Consider the following 22,485-nt stretch of genomic DNA (forward strand, 5'->3'; position numbering starts at 1 on the left):
CTTGAAGTATCAAGAGCAACTTTAAGTACATTCACAGTGAAACAATTACTTCTGCAATTTCAATGTTAAACCAAAAGCTATTTTGTTATAAAAAGCCTAGGAAAGTATTAAATATCAGTGACCAAAAGGCAGTCAGGCATATTGATAACATGTGTACCCAAAGGGTAGCTATTGAAATGCAATATTAAAATGCAAGTTGGCAAAATTGGTAAAGTCAGTTTGGTTTGGAAAGGTAATTTTGTGTAACTCACTTTAAAATCAAACACCATCTCAGCTGTGTTCAGTATTATGTTAAAGCTGGCATGAAGGTAATTAGGTATCATTTGTGGTAATTAAGGATATGCCACTTTTTGTTCCTTAGCCCAGCTTGATCTCTGCTTCAGATAATTTAAGATGTACCAGGTGGCACTTCAGGCTAGAATACTCTGTGGTCTCCCAGCAACTTAAAGGAAGATGTAAGTATTACTTTGTTGGCTTTCAAAAATCACTCAGAGAAAATCTACTTTTAAAATTAAGAACACAGATGATATTCAAAGAAGAAAAACCACTCTGCTGTTTAAAGCAAAAACCATTCCTCACTTTGGAAAATTTTTTCTATAATTTTTACCTGACTAGTGACCTTTGATTTTGCATAAAGGCAAAAAATACAAGTCTCAAAAAAAAATGATTTTTTTGAAAATCAAGTTCAATGAAAGCATTTACACTTCAATTTTTTTCTGTTGACAAATATTACTTGAAAGTTGCATTGCTTTCACTTAATACAGTGTTGTACCTTGCAGTTTAAAATGAAATATTTTCAATTAGTGGAACTTACTGTCTATTTATATAAAATACTGCAATCAATGGGAGATGAACCAACACCTACTTTCAAGAAGTTTTATTTTTTTTTGAAAACCAAAGATTAAAACCTCTGCAAAAATGAAAACATACTTATGAAGTAGCATACTGGGTAGTTCTAATTAGCAAAAGTGAAAATAAATAAATACATAATATAATTATACATGTCAGATATTTTAAAAAATATAAACCAAATTCTCTCCATCTGCTTTTACCCCACAGCACCTGCTACTGTTTCCTTGTACTGAGTAGGCTGCTGTTATCTTAGAGAAGCAATGACAAGGCAGGCAACAGACAGGAGAGGGATGTGATAATTAATTTTATGCATCAACTTGGCTTGGTCATGGAACCCACACTTGTGGTCAAACATTATTCTGGTTGTTTCAGTAAAGGTGTCTTGGATGGGGTTAATATTTAAATCAGAGGAATATGGATAGAGTAGATCACCCTTCACAATGTGAGCAAGCCTCATCCAATCAGTTGAAGGCATGACTAGGAATAAAGACTGACCTTCCATTAGCAACAGGGAATTTTCCAGCAGGTGATCTTTGGACTTGAACCACAACATTGGTTCTTCCTTGGTTTTCACCCTGATGACCCACACTGCAGATTTTAAACTTGTCAGACTTTATAATCGTGTAAACAAATTTCTTACAATAAATCTCTCTTCTTATAGATACACATCCTATTGTTTCTGTTTCTCTAGAGAAATCTGACTCAAACAATGGGGCAAATTTTTAGCTTTTCAATTTAAAAAGTCCAGACCCAGGTGTAAGATAAAAGATTTAGAAGAACATAGCTCAATAATAACTAAGCTAAGCCTTTTCATCTCCCAACTGGATAAAGATTCCCTAGAACAAAAGAGAGAAAGTGAAAGTGAAGAGAGCATAGACAGGTGCATCTGGACAAGGTGTTATCTATACTGTTTTCCCCTGTAGGTCAAGCCTGTAAGATGAAAACAGTGGTGGAAATGATGTTGTTGGGGGTAGGGACCTATAGAACTTTAGACATAGGGACAGTAAGGAGGTTCTGACAATAGGGAGGATCTGTGACCCATCTGCAGATAGAAAGAATGCTCTCCTCCATGAACCTGGTGGGGAGCAGCAGACACATCTGCATGGTGTGTCTGGCCAGAAGGACAGAGACAATTTTGAAGGATTACTTGCACTAGAGACTGTTTTGAAAACACTATAGGGACCCTTAGGATCTGAGAGCAGCAGTAACATCACAGAGGGAGCCAGCAGACTTGAAAAGGGCTGGAGGTTAAGAAGAAAGGAGGAAGTGCAGGGACCTACCTCAACTACTAACCAAAGGTCAAGTGGGAATGAAGACACCCCTGCTGATGCATCGTGGAGAACTGAGCAGAAAGAAAGAGATGCCTCTCCTCTCTCATGACTTTGCACTAGGTAATACCCCAGATTTGTATACAACCCCCAGGCACGGAGGAAAGTGACCCCAAGTTGACTGAAATTAAATTTCTAACACCCAGTAGGATTAAGACTTAAAATGGAAATTAAGTTACAGAAAAAAAAGTTCCATTTTCCTTTTCTACCCACCCACATTTCATGCCCTGTTATACCTGTAAGGAAAAAGGCAGTATAGAATAGAGGAAAGATGGAGGAATGGATTCAGGAGACATGGGTTCGAAGCTAGGATTCATCAGTCATAATTTTGGGAAGTCCTTTAGCTCTACTTAACTCAGTTTCCTCAGATATAAGATGAAGAATTTTGACTAGAAGTTCTCTGCCAGATGCAAGGACTTTTTGTTTTCCTTGATGTACATTGTCAGTGATCTAAAAATATAGAAGGAAGCATCTAGCTTAAAAGGAAGTACTGCTGTCCAAAAATGATGCTAGATTTTGTATTTGCAGTTTCTAGCCCACAGCCAGTGCTCAATAAATATCTGTTTAAATGAAGTGAAGCAAATCTCAGAGTTCAGTGTTGAATTATCTTTGGGGTCTTGCCACCTACTTTGTCTCACTGTTCTGGCTGATGAGCGTATAATAGTCAGTTGTCTCCAACAATAGACAATAGAGCCAAGGAAAAGTCAACAAATTCATTCTCTGCTACACATTAAACAATATTAAAGATCTTCTATTCATGACCCTGCATATCATAGTTGTTTCAGAACTTAAAGAAAAGGAACAGAAGGAGAAAGCGTAAAAAGATCCTTCTCTTTCTTTTCCTAGGGGAGATACTTAATCATAACTCCCTTATATATGATGGGAGAAAAGAGATCAGCAATTATACACTTAGTCAACCAAAGAAATGGTGTGTGATATGGTTTGGCTGTGTCCTCACCCACATCTCATCTTGAATTGTAGCTCCCATAATCCCTATGTGCCATGGGAGGGACCCAATAGGGGGTAAGTGAATCACGGGGGTGGGTTTTTCCCCTTGCTGTTTTCATGATAGTGAATAAGTCCCACATGATCTGATGGTTTTATAAAGGACAGTTCCCCTGCACACACTCTCTTGCCTGTTGCCATTTAGGACATGCCTTTGCTCCTCCTTTGCCTTTTGCAGTGACTGGGAGGCTTCCTCAGCCATGTGGAACTGTGAGCTCATTTTTCTTTATAAATTACCCAGTATCAGGTATTTCTTCATAGCAGTATGAAAATGGACTAATACAATGTGAAGGGGACACAGAATAGTGAGGTAAACCTTACATGTTTCCATCTATCCCTATCTGCCACTTTCTAAGGCAACCTTTCTAGAACTTATAATCATGTACCATTAGCACTACCCATAAAGGCCTTAGCAACTTTAATGAAACTCAAGGCACACACCATAAAAATCATGCATAATGTTCTGACATCCATTAAAACAGACAACAAAGGAAAAATCTCTGGCCATCTAAATGACAGCATTTTCTTGGCACTTTGTATTGTTATAGAAAATGCCTTACATTGGAAAAGTCTCTGAGTGTGGTCACAAAGCTCTAATGGTCCACAATGGCAGGTCAGACAACCCAGCATTCATTTGAAGAGCAAGGAGCTCTGCACACAAGCTGCTCTAGCAGGCAGCCCACATAAAAACCGCTCACAGCAACCAATAAGCCCTCCCACACAGATAGGCCCTTGAAAGCCTGCTGATGATGTTCCCTTGCAGACAGCTTCTATCATGTGAGAAGCAGCTTAACCAATCCTCACTCCTACCCTCCACCTATCTTTAAGGAATGAGAAACAACGGAAAATTTCAAAAAAAAAAAAAAAGGCAACATTACATCTCTTCATTAGGCATATAGATTTGTAGTGTATACAACTTCAAGCCCAAGGACGAAAGTAGACCTTTGAGGTTGAAGGTGGATAGACCTTTTAGGAGGCTCCCAATGGTCTATGATGTAGTACTCCCCAGGCTCCACCTTTTTATTATTATTATTATTATTTTCCACCTTTTATTTTAAGTTTAAGGGTACATGTGCAGGATGTACAGGTTTGTTACATATGTAAATGTCTGCCATGGTGGTTTACTGCACAGATTATCCCATCACCCAGGCATTAAGCCCAGCATCCATTAGCTATTATTCCTCATGCTCTTTCTCCTCTCACCTTCACCCTCCCACAGGCCCAGTGTATGTTGTTCCCCGCCATGTGTCCATGTGTTCTCATCATGTTGTTCCCACTTATAAACAAGAACATGCAGTATTTGGTTGTCTGTTCTTGTGTTAGTTTGCTAAGGATAATGCAGGCTCCACCTTTTAGAGAACTGCATGGGCTTCTGACTATTAAGGCCTCCAAATTATTTATCAGGCCTGAGATGCCTCCTCATGCCATTTTCATGCCAGGATTCAGATTGCTTTTCTGTAATTCTCAGAGCTGTCACCTCCCCATTATTCATCAAGAGGATTCTTTTCTCTCAATACTGAAACCCAGAATGTTCAGTTCCCCGTTTCCTTGCTGTCCCTGAAAATAAATCCCCAGGTCATTTTCACTGTTGCTGAAGTAAACACTAAGGAGGAGAGAGGCAGGCAGAGTCCCCAACAGGTATGGCAGTTCTTAGCTTCCTTTTTTAGGTGATACCCAGAAGTTTAAGTGGCCTCCAATATTCTCCTATTAATAAAAATGTGAAGTTGCTTTTGACCCTCATGCATCTCGATACTATGTTAATCTCTGTTTTCAAAGAATGCCCATTTTACTAGATACTATTGTATCTTGAAGACATAATGAGGGAAAAAGCAATTTCTGTCAACTGGAGTACACATTTCCAAGCCTCTTCAGAAAGGGAGATATGAATCTTGAAGGGCTCTCTGCCCAAGATAGGTCACTTCTATGCATTATTTTCCAATGAACTACTTTAACTACTTGGTCACTTTAATAGATTTACCACTAACATTTTGTTCTTCCTCCTGAAATATTAGATTTCTGTTGATTGAAGATATCTGTGCCCTCACCACAAATAGCAGCAACATCCCCCAAAGAAGAGTTAGGACAATGTGCAGAGTATGAAATGAACGGTCTGGCTTCACTGGTACCGCCGTTTTCCCGTCTGAACCCAAGAGGCGGCAATGAGCAATGACTGTGCGTTATGTGGTTCTGCACTCTAAGAACTACTAACCCCAGTCAAACAAACCTCACATATTGACATAGCACCTCCCCTGGCTAGCAGGCTACACTGCTTTTAAAAATTTGCTCATACGTTTTTACAATTTTCTTGCCAGAAAATATTATTAGCTCCACTTAATATTGAAGGATAGTAAAGCAATTAAAAACTTTGCTCGGCCAGGGCCTTCAGAAACAGAATGAAGATTACCACTCTGACAGATTCCAAAGGCAGTGAACAAAGCTGGATTTAGTAAGAGGCTGAATAGAATAATAGTTAAGAGCCAGGGTGGCTTGCCTTAATGCATACTCTCTGGGCAATGCTGAGAAAGAGACCCAATCTCACTGTGGCTCAGGTTCCTTATGTGCGAAATGGGGTTTGTTGTAAAGATCAAGTAAGTTAATGAATGGAAAGTGCTTAGGTCTGGCACATGGTAAACGTTAACCATTATTATTGTTAGTAATCCATAAATGTTATTATGGAGATTAGGGCGTCTCCCTGACTGTTAAATTTGAACTCTGAAGTCAAGTCACGTCTAAATCAATCTGTGAAGTCAATTCTGTATTGCCTATGCAAACTGAGCCATAGATATTAACCATTATTATTGTTGTTGTTATTATTATTGTTTTGCAGCATCAGGGTAATTCTTATTCAAAAGCTTTCCAGATCAGAAAGATTTAGGCAAAATCAGAAAGACTAGAGATACAGATCTTTCAAAATCCAGCTAACATTTTTTAAAACATAGCTGAAGCACCTCTTACCTGGTTTTGCTGTCTCCAGACTTGTCATCTCTCACCAATTCTCTTCATCTTGGGGAGATCTATCTTATGAAAACATGAACCTAATCCAGTCACTCCCAGGTTTAAGACCCTTCAGTGGCTTAGCACTGACCTGAGGGTAGAAATTTGATTACCCCACTGATTCTCAAACCTTTTACAGTTAGGGCCTCTGTTGGCTTTTTTAGCCTCTCTCTACCCCGATTCGGTGCTCTGCACATGCTGAATGCCCTTCAGCTTCTCTAACATGCCACACTGTCTCTCTACAAGTTTCCACATGTGCTACTGTCTTTGGCTAAAAACATCATTCATCTCTATCTCCATCCTTATTCATACTTCTTCTTAGTAAAACTGTATGGCTTCTCTAAGAGGTCCTGGCTAACCCTTAAGATAAAGTTAGCACACCCTGTTCCCCTCAAAGCACTATATCTTCCTGTCATAATTAATCAAGTTATTGATTGTCTACTTTCTCTGCTAAACTACAAATCCCTTGTTTATCACCACTATATCCCTAGTAGCTGGTACAATACCTTCCACATGGAGAATACCAGGAACTCTTCATTGAAAGTTATACCTGATGTAAATGATGAGTTGATGGGTGCAGCACACCAACATGGCACAAGTATACATATGTAACAAACCTGCACGTTATGCACATGTACCCTACAACTTAAAGTACAATAATAATAAATAAATTAAAAAAAAAAAAAAAAGAAAGGGAATAGCAAGCTCAGTCTGTATAGGCAATACAGAACTGACTTCACAAATTGAGTTAGACTTGGGTTGACTTCAGAGTTCAAATTTAACAGTGTCCTCTCTCCCTAATCTCCAGGATCCTCTTCCCAGGAATTCCTAAGAAACTTCACTAGCCTTTTGTGGTAGCCTCTTCCAATATTTAAACTGTTTTTGTTACAGAAAGAGAAATATAAAATGATTTATTAAAAGTTGATTAATTATTTGATTTAGAAGTTAAGAGAGAAGATGAGTAGTGGTTCTTTGCTGTTTTGTCACAGAACACTGAAAGTCTGATAAAATGTATCAATCATCCCTTCCCTATTTCTCTCAAAATAAATATAGGCAATGTGCAATAACATTTTATATTTAATTTTATATTAAATTTCCAGGGGTTGATTTTACCCAGGTTAAGAAATCTTGTGCAAGCAACTTTAAGTAACAAATCAAGGACAGAAATTTCCTATGTAATCTGACTGTGAAAGGGAGATTTCTGTCATGAGTTTGGAAATATAGATTATAGCAGGTCCTTGAATAGAGTTGTTTCATTCAACTTCGTTTTGTTATAACGTAGAGAAGGAAAATAACTGATTCCCCACAGAGGCCACTGTTTGTGTGGAGTTTGTATGTTCTCCCCATGTCTATGTGGGTTTTCTCCAGATACTCAGATTTTCTCTTACCCCACCAAAGATGTGCACATTATGTTCACTGGCCTGTCTGAATGGTCCCAGTCTGAGTGACTGTGGGTATGAGTGTGAATGCACCCTGTGATGGGACAGCATCCTGTCCAAGGCTGGTGCCTACTTGGTGCCTGAGCTGCCAGAATAGGCTCTGGTCACCTGTAACCCTGAACTGAAGTAAGTGGGTAAATAATTGTCTCATTTTTTTTATAAGTCTTTCGTAAATGTATATATAGCTTACACTTATTTCAATATTTAGTATTAGAAATGTTTTGGGTCTTTATTTAGAGGTTTTATGATGCTTTTTTGACTAGAAATATGTTATAGGAACTGAACTCTTATTTACATCAATTAGCCTATGGTAAAATTGGTTTTGTTATGTATTGTTTCACTTCAAATCTCAGTTTCCAAGAACCTATCAATGATGTAAAGTGAAGACTTACTGTTCTGTCTTCACCCTAGTGAATAGTTTCAATCAAATACAACAAGGATAATAATTTTTCATATATTCAACAAAAATTAATTTAAAAACACATCCTTATTTTTTCATTGGAATATGTTTCTCCGACTGTGCTCTATTTTAAAGACACAATGCCTATGAATTTTTATGAGCCAACTAGGACATAGACACAGTTAGCTCTATGCACAATAAAGAGATTTTGAAATGTAAAATATAAAGGGCAAAAATTTGGGGTTAGGAATTCAGAATACAAGTAGAAATGCAAAGAAACAATTACATTAAATAGTAAAACAAAAACTCAATGACTGGAAATCTCTTACAGTCCATTCTAATTTAAGCGGGTCTGGTACAGACATAATGATTTGTCAAGCTCAAGCTTGGAAAAGGATCACAGCAAGAGAGCAACAGGGGGCAGAGAGAGAGAGAGAGAAACCAGTGGAAGAGACTCAGAGACACTAGAAACAATTCTATTATTTCCACTTGTATTTTAAAAATAAAGGTCAAATGGTAATTGTCCCTATTTGATTCTTGATGAATCCACAGAAGGGACCCTAATCAATCACTTTTTAATTACAGAAGTTTTCCCTCCTCCAAGGTTTCACTTTTCATAGTTTCAGTTACTTGCAGTCAACTGTGGTCCAAAAATATTAAATGGAAAATTCTAGAAATAAACAATTCATAAATTTTAAATTGCACACTGTTCTAAATAGTGTGGAGAAACCTTTTGCAGTTGCACCTAGGATGCGAACCATCCCTTTGTCCAGGGTAACCACACTGTATACAATACCCGTCCATTAGTCATTTAGTAGTCAATGATAAACCAAAATTATCATTGGTTATCAGATAGGAAAAAACATAGTATATATAGGGTTCTGTTCTATCCGGAGTTTCAAGCATCCACTGGGGGTCTTGGAACTTATCCCTGGCAGATAAATGCACTGTAATGGGATTTCACTACCCCTGTCTATATTATTTCCTTAGGTGGCTGGCCTTTGGCCAAAGTAGCACAGGTGACCTCCCTATGATGAGCACATTACCCAGGCATCTCTGGCTTTTTGGAACTATTTTTTAAAGGTTAATTTCCCATTAATAACTTTCTGGCAATTTAATTTTTGTAAAAAAAAAAATGACATAAACGTGTTAAAGTGCATTTTATCAACAGCAATTAACTATTGCAAAGATCCTGAGTTAAAGACAAGCATAGAGATAGAAATATTAAAGAGTGCTTCTTATTCTGCTCAATCATAGTAAATTTGAGCCATTGCCTTCATTTTGGCAAAACATCGGCCTCCATGAGATATTTGGAAAATAATTTTCTATCCATCAGTATGTCTGCATCCCATAAATATAAAGTAATATTCATTCAGTTATGCATAATATATGGCACATGATATCATTGCAGATTAATAAATGCTTATTGAATAAATAAATGAATAATTAGGGAACAAATGACTAATGTTTTGGAAGCTGCAAACTCAACTAGAATAATGGTTGTCAAGTCTGACAAACTGAATTTTCACTTGGAAACCATTCACAATTCAAGCAAAATAAAAAAACTCTTTGTGCCACTCTGAAGTCAAAATTTATTTTAATCTTACAGCAAAGAGGATGGTGGAAGATTGAGGAAAAGTTAGTTATGTAAACGATCAAAACCCTATGGCCCACCCACTACAGATAGATTTCTAATTATCCTAAATTATTGTTTTTAATCTAAAGTTGACTAAAAATAAGTTCCCAGGAAAACCTTAAAATAAAATTAAACCGTTAAACCCATTAGTGAATGAGACAAGAATAATAACGTTCAGCTGATTCTCATGCCCAGCTTTCTTCTTCTTCTATTTTGAGTTAACTACTAAAAGCTTTTGCTATTTAGTCTATTTTTCCCAATGAGAAACCTTTTAAGAGAACAGAAAATAAAATATTCGGTGTAGCAGGAGCTTCTTTTTAAGCAATGTTGCAGCTTCTTTTTAAGCAATGCAGCTTCTTTTTTAACATATAAATGAAGATCCAATAATTATATTGGGAAAAAGAAATTCCTCATTTGAACATATTTTGTGTCTGTTAAAATATGGAAATAATCCACATTTACATCCAAAATTATATTTCATTGTCTTTAATTTGCAGGAGTAGAGAACTATTTTAATATAGCAATAGCATTCGAAACTGCTTGAGTTTAACTGAGAGTCTAAAGTCAAATTTATCATTTATCTTCCTCCCAAACAAAAGGAATCAGTTCTCCTTCTGTGTTTGATAAGATCTGTTAATGGCATTACTCTTTCTATACTCAATCAGGCAGGGTCTAGACTCTAAAAGTCACCAGCAATGTGCTTTTGCACACCTTTCTTACATAAAATCAAAATAATCCTTTTTCTGTATCAGTCAAGTAACCAAGCACTTATTTAATGTATTACAGCAATTGCTGTAAGTGGTAGAGAACAATGGTCCTTGCTTCAAAGGAATTTACAATTATATTTGGAGACAAGATTAACATGCTAATGAAACAATTAGCAAACATAACAGAAGATATTATATAATTAAATGGTACCTCATGAAGGCGTAAACTATAATTACAGAAATTTGGAGAAAGCAAGTGATCCAAAAGAAAAGGAAAGGTTAGTGAATACACTTTAGTAATAATCATCATCATTATTATTTTGTGGCAAGTATTTGTATATTAGTCCTAAATTCCACAAAATGGGTTCTTACATTGGCTCCCTTTTAAAGTCAATGAAATTGTGGTCCAATGAAAAAAAAATGACCACTCAAACTCCTCATAGACAGATAGTGGAGGGACTTAAGTCCAAGCCTGGCAAGTCTGAGTTCTTTCTGCATTGCAATACTTTTTTTATGGCATTGGGTGACCTCTAATGCCTGGAAAACTTTACTATGCTGAGGAGAAGAGCAAGGCTACTTGGGCAAAGTGCATAGCATGAGATTTGGGGAAGCGGGAATTTATCTCTTATCATCTCAAATGTTTATTGAGTTTGCAATATGTGCTAAACATTGTGCTGAGAATCAATGAAAAGCAAGATAGTTACGGCCTCTGCCTTCATGGAATTTAGGCTAGAGGTAAATCCCAATCAAAGAAACACCCTAATAAATATAAAATTGTAAATAATATAGGTGCTGTAGAGAGTGGTCCATGTTACAATGAGAATGCAGAATAGAAAATTTAACCTAATAAAGAAAGTCAGGGAAAGCTTTCATGAGACATATAGATGTGTATATGATTACATAAACATGGAAAAAATACACAAGACTACTTTAGGTAATAAAAATTGGTTATGGGGGATAGTATAAGGATATATGGTAGAAGAGGAAAAGAAATCTAAAATCAAGTAGTTTTCCGTGATTAAAATAGAATGCATACATTAAAAGCTATGGTAACCAAATGCTCTTGGTGATTATCTCAAGGCTGTGAGGTTTCAGATATTTTATGCTCTTTCTTATAATTTTCTATATTTTCAATTCTTTTTACAATAATGATGTGCTGTTTATATTATCTGGTTTGTGGGTATCTTAATCCTTTTGGGCTTCTCTAACAAATACTTCAGACTGAGTAATTTATAAGCAACAGAAATTTATTGCTCACAGTTCTAGAGGCTAAGTCGAAGATTAAGACACCAACAGATTTGGTGTTTGATGAGGGCTTGCTACTCATCAATGGCACTTTCTATATATCCTTACATAAGTGGAAGGGAAACACAAGCTCCTTCAGGTCTCTTTTATAAAAGGGCACTCATCACATTCATGAAGGTGGAATCCTTATGACCTAGTCATTTGCCAAAGGCCCTCCCTTTTAATGCTATCACTGTGGATGTTAGGTTTCAACATATAAATTTCCAAGAAACACATACTTTGGACCATAGCAGTGGGGGAAATATTTTCCTAAAAAAATTGTTCTTGAAAAAACCTGCACTTCAAAAGTAAGTAGTGACTTTTTGGTTATTTGTAATCTACATTTATTTCTAAAATTCTAAAATCTTTTTTTTTTTTTTTTTTTCCGAGACACAGTTTCACTCTGTCTCTTAGGCTGGAGTACAGTGGTGCACAATCTCAGCTCACTGCAACCGCCGCCTCCCGGGTTCAAGCAATTCTCATGCCTTAGCCTCCCAAGTAGCTGGGATTACAGGCACGTGCCACGATGCCCAGCTAATTTTTGTGTTTTTTAGTAGAGGTGGGGTTTCACCATATTGGCCAGGCTGGTCTGAAACTCCTGATCTCAAGTGATCCACCTGTCTCAGCCTCCCAAAGTACTGGGATTACAGGCGTGAGCCACCACGCCTGGCTGAGAATTCTGAAATCTCAAGGATTCATGGAGAACAACTGTAACTGTTCTACTAAACTGACCATTCTTGAGAAAAATGTAGTTGCAAAGGCAAAAAACTTAAACTTAGGTAGTGGCGGTGAAGATTAAAAGCAAAAAAGACAGAACTGGTTGGGTCATTGGATATGGAGGAAAAGCTGTCCACAAAATGAGCACCATGTATTTTAGAGATTGCGGTTACAATTTTACCGCACTGATTTCATCCATTTAGTGAATATTGACGAGATAAGAAAAAAACTGCATTTATGTGAATAAATCATTCATCTAGCTTCCTCAGTAGACAATTTTTATTTTGAGCAGTAATTGATTTTACTTCACTAATGGCAACTCTTTCACAGCTGATGGAAAGAAAGTTCAATTAAGTTTAAAAAAGAATTTAAACATATGTGTGATAGGTGCAGCAAACCACCGTGGCACATGTATACCTATGTAACAAACCTGCACATTCTGCACATGTATCCCAGAACTTAAAATTTAAAAAAAAAAAAAAGAATTTAAGCTTTTTTGGGGGAAGGAATAGATGAAAACCAGAAAAATAATTCTCTAGGTAAGATTGAAAATATAAAAAGATACGAAAAAGTTTGAAAAGGCCCTTAATACAAATGATTAAAGGAAACAGTAAAACTCTGTGAGTGCTCTGAAGAGCAATAGAGAAAATATGGCAAATGCAAAGTGATGGGATGGAGGATGGCAGGAACTAAGTCTAAAAGTAGACAATGATTTCTAAGTATAAAGGTAGGATAGAGGGAGGGAAAATGTGCAAAGAATGGAAACAATATCCACAGAAAAGAAGAATAACATTTCTACATTGTAGCAACTCCCACACTGTAAAAACCCTACATATTAGATATATAAAGAGAAGAGATAAAGGCAGCAATTAAAGCAATTACCTCTATAGTGTACATCCAAATATATTCTACTGTTAGAGAGAATTAACCATCTTTCCGTCAAGGATAAATTACCTGAAAATGATTTTTAAAAATTGCCTTGGAATATTTTGATTTCTGATACACGAAATACAAAGCAAAAAACATGAAATTTTATTGAGATGATATGGCAATGGAAAGAGCTTGGGTTTGGTTTTCAGGCAGACCTCGGAAAACCCCAGATCCTTACTCATAATATTTGTGTAACTTTTGGCAAGTTATTTAACTTTTTGTATCAGATCGCTTAACTGTAGGCTATGAATGACAATGCATTCTTATTTTGTTTGTTTTTTTCTTAAAGATTAAATAAGATGATGCAAGTTAATTGCCTGGTACATAATCACTTCATAAATGCATTTTCCTATTCAATTAGAAATTAAGCATTTCCTTTAGAAATTAAATAGTTTTAGAAATTATATAGAAACTGCCTTGACACAAAAGTTGACTTGACTACCATTTTTGTCAGAGAAAATTAGAACCAGTTTTTCTTTTTTCAAAAAATTATAACTAAGAATAAACCATTTCTATGCCATTTGAAAAAATCCCTTTAACATTCTCTCCTTTATAGATTCTCCAAACTTTGCTAATCTTTTAATTATGCAGCAGAATCTGACTTGTTGATTCTGCACTCTTCCTCCAGGGAAGAATGCAGTGCCCCAGTCCACACTGCAGGTTTGAAGTGACCTGATTTAGAAGGAAATGGTGGTGATGCCAATGAAATGTCTTCCTAGGAAAGAAGAGATTTTAAAACCACTTTGGGTTTTTTTCTCTCTCTCCATATCTTTGTGAGCTTAGCAAAGATTCTCAAAGCAAGTAAATGGGTTTCAGTTAAAGCAAGTAAATGGGTTTCAGTAATTGTTGAAGTGAAAAGTAGACCTAAAAATCAGTGAATGATAAGGACATCCAATGGCTACAGGTTAGTTCTAATGTCCAAATGGAATCAATAATCATAGGCCCAGTAATAGTTTAGAGTGAGTCCTGGTAAGAGTGTATGACTTCAGTTTTCAGTCTCTAAAAATGTGGTTAAAAGTACACCTGTATAGGATATAATCAAATAGTGTTTCTTAGCTTTGTACATAATTCTTCATAATTTTTAATTCTCAAGAAATAAGGATAGCACAATATGTGAGAACTCCCCAAAAATCTATACTAGTTGGGTGATCACAGAGAAAGGCTAAGGAGAAGAAAACCAGGGTTACAAAGTCTAAGTTTTGGCAGTTGCTGAAGCTACAAAGAGCTGTCAAGACCGTAGGAGAAAAGAAGGGCATCAGAGGCATGGCTCTAGCAGGAAAAGAATGGGAAAGCAGGACTCCTGGGAATAAAAACAGTCAGACGGTCAGGAAGCGTGAGGGTGTCAGGGGATAGAATCCTGGGCAGCTCAATGGGACCAGGAAGCCTAACAACAGAATTCTCCCTGACTTCAGTGTTTCCCATTATAGATAGCTACAGATTTTCCTGATTGATCCCACAATTAGTAAGAACTCTCTGGAGTTTAAACTTCCTGCCCCTTGTCCTCTTGGGGAAGGAGATTATCTTCCTCTAAAATATGAGAGGGTAAAGAGAAGTCCTTGAGAATGAATAAGCAGTTATTTGATCTGTGGGAGGCTCAACTTTTGCCTGCCTGGCATCTATTCGCCTTTATCCTGAAACACCATCCCAGTTCTATTTTGCATTATGTTTTCTTGAAAATGGTTATTTGTCCAGGGATATGCATGAGATCTAAGCCAGGCTATCATAATTCAAAAACAGGATTTGCTGAGAGTTATTAGGAAATAAAAGCAGTTTCTCTGAGTGTTTGCTAAGCCGGCGGCAATATGAACCTTGAGCTTCTAGTAACCATCTTGGCGTCTCAGTGAGAGGGCCCTCCAAAGAGAACAGCTAACACAGGGAAAAGAAGAGGTGAGAGACAATGGGAGACAGATTTTCAGCAACACTATTCGAGTAGCTACCTCCAGCACACGTGAAATCTGTCTCTAGACCTATAAGACACGTGAGGCAGACAATTATTTCCTTAAGTCAGCTTAATTTATGTTTCTGTCACTCACATCCAATAATTCTTGCCTACTACAGAATCATTTGCCCTGCTGTGACTTCTCTGAAGTAGGGCCTAAGAGGAGTTGAGAAAAATCTGTCAAAAGTATGTTATTCTCTCTACAGCTTTGTGGTTCCTCTGACTCCATCCCTCATCTGGCATGCAAAGCATTATGAAAATCATGCCTCTCTCAAAAACAGCATACATCTGCTAGCCTGTATGAGCTTATACCAAGAAAACTACTTAAAGCCTGGATAGAGATACCAAGAAAACTACTTAAAGCCTAGACCACTACCTAGTTTCTAGAGCCAAGCCTTGGTTCATGGATAGAAAGAAGTTCTAACTGGACTCTGTGTTCTCTGCTAGTTTACTGATGGCCAGTTCAGGGCTTCTCTGAATACCTGGAGCACAGTTCTGCCAGTGCTCCTTAGCCAAATTTGTATTGCTGAAACCCAAGCCTGGCAAGCCCAGTCTGTCCATTGCACGTTAATCTGACATACTCTGGAGTTTGGTCTTCACTTTGTTCTCTTGACATATAGCCACACCATCTTTGTCTCTTTTCTTGTTCCTTCCTGTGTATCTCTCAGTCATGCCACACTTGCTTAGCTGAGTACCTGGGACTGTGGCCTGCTCTATTCTCCAGGAACTTAAGTCTTGGTACTGCTTTCCAAGACTTCAGCTTAGTTGAAGATGGTATAAGCTGTGTTAAGCAGGAGATCTCTCCTGTCCACTATTGGAATTGCAATAAGCTTTGCAGTTGCAATGTCATGCAGGTTATGCTACATGCTCTTTGGACCAACTTACTGTATGTTCCATGAGTACTGACCCTTCCTTCTTTTCCTACTGCCCACAGCATATGTCCACTTAAGCAGTGTGATAGATAACTCAAGAAAGAAAGTGGCTTCATCACCTAACTCATCAAGCTTTAGAATGTATCTGTCATGCACAAATACAAGGTGAAGCATTTTTTCTGTTTCCAAAGAAGCAAAATTCTACTCCTTCCAAGTATTATGGGACTTTATCTCATTGATGCATGAAAACTGTCTTCAAATATTAGAAAGACTTTTCATAAAATATTCATATTCTGAATGGCCCTACAGAGCAGAACCAAGCAGAAGTTAAGAGAGACAGATTTCAGTTTGGTTTAAGAAAGAGCTTTTTAAACTTTCAGAGCTAGCTCAAGATGGACTATGCTCTTTTAGTAGGTGGTGATATTTTTGTCACTCTGGTGTGCTTCAGTGATTTAACAAGTACTGGGTTGAAATCCCAGTGCTCAGCACCCAAAAAATTGTTTTAGCTTGGAATAAAGAACACTTGATCAGAAGACATCAGTCATCTATCTCTAGTCACAGACTCCCATCTGAGGGCCCTGGGATGCTTTTCTGTATGTTCACTCTCTGACACAGAAGTGAAACTTCCATCTGGTCGACCATTTGGTCTACCCTGACAATCTGGAACTCCAAAGTGCAGTGTGCTGGGAAAATGGGTTTTGGTCTCCAGGGGATCTCTCCCCTTTTTCTGCTATAATTAACATCACAAGGATTTATGCTAAATTCATCATAGTTCCCTATAACTAACTGCAAAATGTAGACAGACTAACTTTCTGATGAATGAGAACACTTTTGATGAACTATGAAGTTTCCTCTTAATGATCTTTCCTCTATTTATTCTTGCTCTTTAACTGGTGTGATGGTTCCCGTTTGTAAGCTACCTAGCTGTAGATTTAGTTTTTGCTAGGTTAGTTTCTTTTACAAACAAGTTTTAAGGGCTCTAAGTATCTTTTCTGAAGAGTCACTTTATAAAAGTTGAGAAAAATGTGAGTTTAAAACATCGCTAATGAGTCTGGAAAGGGTGCAATAAGGCTCACTAAAATGATTGAGAGATTAATAATTTTTTAAAAGAAAATGAAAGATTAAGCATATTTGGCCCAGAAATAATACAGTTAAAATAAGGCTTGACAAAATCTGGGAAATTATGAAAGTTTCATAAGGTGGACATGATATCCTTCAGGATTACTTCAGAATATTACATTGTATGCACTTCTCTTAAAGCTTGAGAAAAATCAAAGTTTTCAGCAATATTTTGCCCCGATGACAAAAACATTATTTGACCTTCTTCTCCTTTGCCATGCAAAATATCCAAAGTACCATCCACAGAAACAAGCTGGTCTTTTGTTCCACACTCAACCAATCACTATATGCAAGAAAAACTCAGGAAAACTTTCCGAATGTCTGAACATAATGAAAAAGATCTATCAATTTAATAATTTAAAAGGTGATGGAAAGCTGGGCTTCCCATGCCTTCAAATTTCTCTTACTTTTACGCAGGGTTCTTTTCACTTCTAAAGTTGCTGCTCTGAATGAAATCTTTGGAATGCATAGATTAGGAATGTAATTTCTGACAAACAGTCACTATACAAGGATTCTAATACAGCAACAAACAAGTAGGATGATTCATGGAATTCTCATTAGACTGAAATTATACTGAGCATTGAGCTTAAGCTCGTGCCTGGGCTGGCTTGAAAGGTGATTACAACTGCTAGACATTTTCCTTAGCATATAAGGACATGTGGTTGATATAGGTAGTTTGGTTTTGAAATATACTAAAAACATTCTGTATGATTAAGACCTGAGATATCTCCAACCTTGGTAATATTCATATACAGAAATCTTTGCAGAAATCTTTGCATAGTTATTTTGAGGTTAAATGTATTTGGGGTTTGTTTTTCTGGGATTTATTTGCATTCCTGAGAGAAAAGCTGACTGAAAAGATCCAAGTAATTCGAGGGGAAAAAAAAAAACTGCAGTGAACTACTTTTAAGGAAATTTCTCAAATGAACATATTGATTTCTTAAAATGAAAGATTAAAGAAATAAATGACTGAAACAAAAGAGAAAAACCAGTAGAGTTAGATTTGGGAATTATGACTGCTATCTAAAGGTGTGTGAAGAGGGCAGTATATTTTTGTTTTCTTAAGACTTTTTTTAAAATCATTACACTACTCTATATTTATCATTTGTTCATTTAAAAACCACTTATAAAACATGACCTTTTAAAGTCCATAAGTTTACATGATGCTTTTTTAATGTAATTTTATGAGGAATAATGTACTTAATTTTGATATTTAAAATAATTATACTGCAATATAGACACAAGCTCTAATTATGCTTCTGAACAATATTTGCTTTTCATAATCAAGCATAATATTTTAAGAGTATTTTCATGAGACAAAAGGAAAAAAATTAAGTAGCCACATATGTTCTTTTATTTTCCTTCTTTCCTTCCAAATATTCTCAAAGTGGGTAAGTCACTCCTCAAGCATGGCAAATATGATGTTTGTAGCAAAAAGACTTGAATTTTTAGAGATGGCAGGAATGTGATTGGGTAACACTGTCTTAGAACGTTCTTACACAAGGAACAGAATATTACTTAAACAAGTTCAAGAAAATGCAGTGTGTTAGGAAGATACCAATTTAATGGACCCCAAAGTGAAGTCAAAACTCCAGATATAAGGAAAGGCAGGAACCGGGTAGTCACAGGGACCTCCGCAGCAAATGTTCATAGACTCTGACTCTCATGGCCTACCATAAACAGTGTGAGACAGTGAGTCTGACTGTTTTGGTCCAGGTTATATATTACTGGCTCCTTCAGGCCAGGCTGTACTCTTGATTAAATTAGAGTGGTCAGGGATATTGAATGGAGGCAGGATTTGGAGGAAAACTTATATTCTTAGAAGGTGAGTGGAAGGAGAAAATAATTGGCATATATAGTGCATTTGTTAAAATAATTAAAATTTGGATCATGCAAAGATATAAGTTATCAGTTGCTTCAAATATAGCTCCAAAATTTCCGTGCCAACGTTTGAATTAGTATCAGTAAAAGATCAAAGACTGATACTGACATCCCTTTCTTAAAAAAAGGAATTACGTGAATATAATTCAGAAGTCTCTACCTAATATATACTTTAGCTCCAAATTAAAGTTGAACATCGTTATGATCAGAAAACACTTGTTGTTACTAATGCATACGAGAGAAACTGGTGGTAATAATTATTCCTTTAGACTTACTGTATAAATCATTATATATACTTATTTAACATTTAGTAGTCTTAAAGCTATGCCAAGTAACCCAAATTAATAACTATATAAATAAAATAGCAAAAGAGGCTGATAAGATCTATTGAAAAGTGTTTCATTAGTATGAATAAATATTAATATTAATATAAATTAAATGTAACGTATTAAAAATCTTCATAACACCCAATTCTGGAACTATTATGGCTCTCAATAAATGTTCCAAACGCAAATGTTGTTTAAACTTCAATACTAATTGTAAGGAGGAAGAAATAATCAGCATACATAACAAAGCATTAGCATCTCAATGTCCAACACCTAAGCCACAAAGGGAGCCTCTGCTCTTTTATTCTTTAAAGTATGATATCCCAGTAAAGTACAACATGGCTTTCTTTCTTTCACGAATAAACATTCTTCCCCAGTAGCAATTTTTTTTTTTCTTTCTATGTCTGGCTTATTTTACTTAACATACTGATCTAGTAGCAATTTAAGGAGTCAACTATTCCCCCTGTACGCCTGTCCTTCAGTGGATCCGCAGTGACCTATAAAGATGTTGCAGCCTGGCTCAAATTCTTTAATAGCTTTTCCCTGGCCTTCAGGATAAAGGTGAAGCACTTTTGCAACCACAGAATGCAAATTCCATCTTTTCTGGTCCTTTCTTTCCTCTCCAGATTCATCTTTCATTCTCAGCCTTCCAGCTGATACTTTAGTAGTAAGAAACTACTTGTTGCTGCTCATCACCTTCTTCTTCCAGGCCTTTTCTCATGCTTCTCCCTCTGATTAGAATATTCTTCTCTCCACCCCTTTCTTTACCTAAGGAATTTGTAATCTCCCATAATGACTCAGCTCCTGTAAATGTTCCCTGAGCTTACCAAATGGGGCTAAAATTTCCTCCCTTTTGGGACTTATGGTCCAAAAGTGTCCTGCACATAGCTCAATTACAGCATTTATGAATTATATTGATATGATCAGCTAATTGGTCTATTTCTCCATAAAACCATAAGCTGGTTCCATGTTGTGCCACCAATACCTACTATGGACTCGAAATGCAAGAGTTATTGTTGAGTATAGTTATCCCTGAATACTGTTTCTGTTAACAAAATACTTAAGCCATTGGATGAAGAATTTGAAACCCTAATGAAGTCAAGAAATTTATAAATTGGTTGTTTAAAAAATATTCAACTCTTTGAGTGAAGTGAATTTAGTCTTTTAATTTTTCTTAATAGTTAGCCTCAAAAAAATGTCTGTTTATAGATGTAGCCCAAGGGCATTTTCTTGGCATCTTGACTCACTGCCTGGAGTCATCTCAACACTTTGCCTGAGGCAAGACAGTGATTTTTCAAGCAATGGACACACTGATAGGTCTCAAGACATGGCTGAAACGGTGGTTTTTCATATAAGCGTTTTGTAATTGTGACTGTCACAAACAATCTGATTTGGTTCAATTGCCTAAAACAAGCAGCATATTTCTATTGCTCTATACCCTAAAGACCTCATTATTTTATATTTTTAAGCATAGTGAGAATATAAATAGAAACTTCAGAAATGTTATGCCAATACAAAAGAGAGATCTATATAGGCAAAATAAGTAAAAGAATGGATCACTGTATACACTGGCTCTCCAGAGATAATTGTGTCCTCAGGTAACAGTGATTTGGAATTCAGCACACCTGAATTGTCCAGATAACTGCTACAATTCTTCCATTTCATTGTGTTAATGTAAGAATGGCCTAAGAAAAATTTTTAAACAAAGCAAATTGAGATTAAGCCTAAATAACAAGGCAAAATTCTACTCTTTAAATTAATGGCAGAACTGTATTTATTTATAATGCATACTTTTCTTTTACATTTTGCAAAGTGGAAACAATCTAAAAACACTTTAGGGGAGCTTTCTACAAAAGATCATTATTTTCTACTTCAAAGTCAATTTTTCAGAGCATTTTAATTACTAAAGAGGTATATCAGAATTAAGCATAGGCAAACATTGCAAAATATACCCTCTACATTGTTCCTCCCTTTCTTCTTCCTGGATATGAATGCATTCACGCTCTCTCTGCCTCATTTATGGAATCCAATGATAAAAAAGTTTCTTACTTAGTATTATGTGTATCAATGGTATGGAAGAGCTCGTGTAATTCTTCTCCACTGAGAACACCATCTGCAAAATATGCTTTGAATTCTTCAAAGGATAATTTTCCATCATCTGAAATGGCAAGAACGAAGAGACAAATTTATTTTAATATTGTACATTGTTCTATCTTTTGCTTAATAAAACTTCGTCCAAACGCTTATGCATGTACACATATGTATTCAAAAAGAAAGAACAGCTGAAGGTGTTAAAAAGAAAAATAATTTAACATATCTTTGTATGACATAGAACACAGACGTGTACAATCTAATAAAATATAAGTCTACATGGTTCTAGGTTTTTTTTGGTTCATTTATTCACATGACAAGCATTTAACATTTAATGAACTATTTAACAGACCATACAAGAAAGGTATCCACATAACCAAATAAAGAGCTCAACACAGAGTCAATTATTTCGATGTTTTACCTTTGTGGTACCAAACACATATAGGACCTAGCAGATTGCAGGATAAATATGATGTGTTTAATAAATGTATATCAGAGTAGTTGTTATATTCTAACAAACTATGTCCATTCCTATGCCCTTTAAATCAGTGAGTACCTTTAAAGCCAAAGACATTTTACTTACTGTAGGGCACAAAGGTGAAACCCAGTCAGAGAGATAACATATAATAAAAGAGATCATAAAAAAGATAACATATACCGACATTATAAGTATTTTATACAGTAGAATACGGTTAATGCAATGAGACAGAGGTATTTTAACTGTATGGGAGTCTGGGTAATAAAAGATTCTTTTCACTTGGGGGCCTGGGGGGTTTTAGTAGCATTCGTCCTGACTTTGGACAACAGGTAAAATCTAGATCAACAGAGATGGAAGAAACACATTACTAACAGGCAAAAGATTTGTACAAAACACAGCAGCAGCAAACCTAGAGAAATGAATGGACGAGAAAAGAGAGGCAAGTATCTTTCTCTCCGTGCAGGGAGCTAATTTTTCAGTTATCTCG

General features: G+C 36.3%; 1 protein-coding gene across 1 annotated transcript in view; it reads right to left on the reverse strand.

The window, feature by feature from the left end:
• Positions 1–22,485, reverse strand: part of NECAB1 (N-terminal EF-hand calcium binding protein 1) — a 174,036-nt gene that overhangs the window by 120,926 nt on the left and 30,625 nt on the right. The window contains exon 3 of the mRNA XM_050802621.1: positions 21,479–21,587. Within this exon, the coding sequence (XP_050658578.1) occupies positions 21,479–21,587 (109 nt within the window). The remainder of the gene's footprint in view (positions 1–21,478; positions 21,588–22,485) is intronic.

This window comes from Macaca thibetana, chromosome 8, assembly GCF_024542745.1.
Source record: "Macaca thibetana thibetana isolate TM-01 chromosome 8, ASM2454274v1, whole genome shotgun sequence".
Taxonomy (NCBI): domain Eukaryota; kingdom Metazoa; phylum Chordata; class Mammalia; order Primates; family Cercopithecidae; genus Macaca; species Macaca thibetana.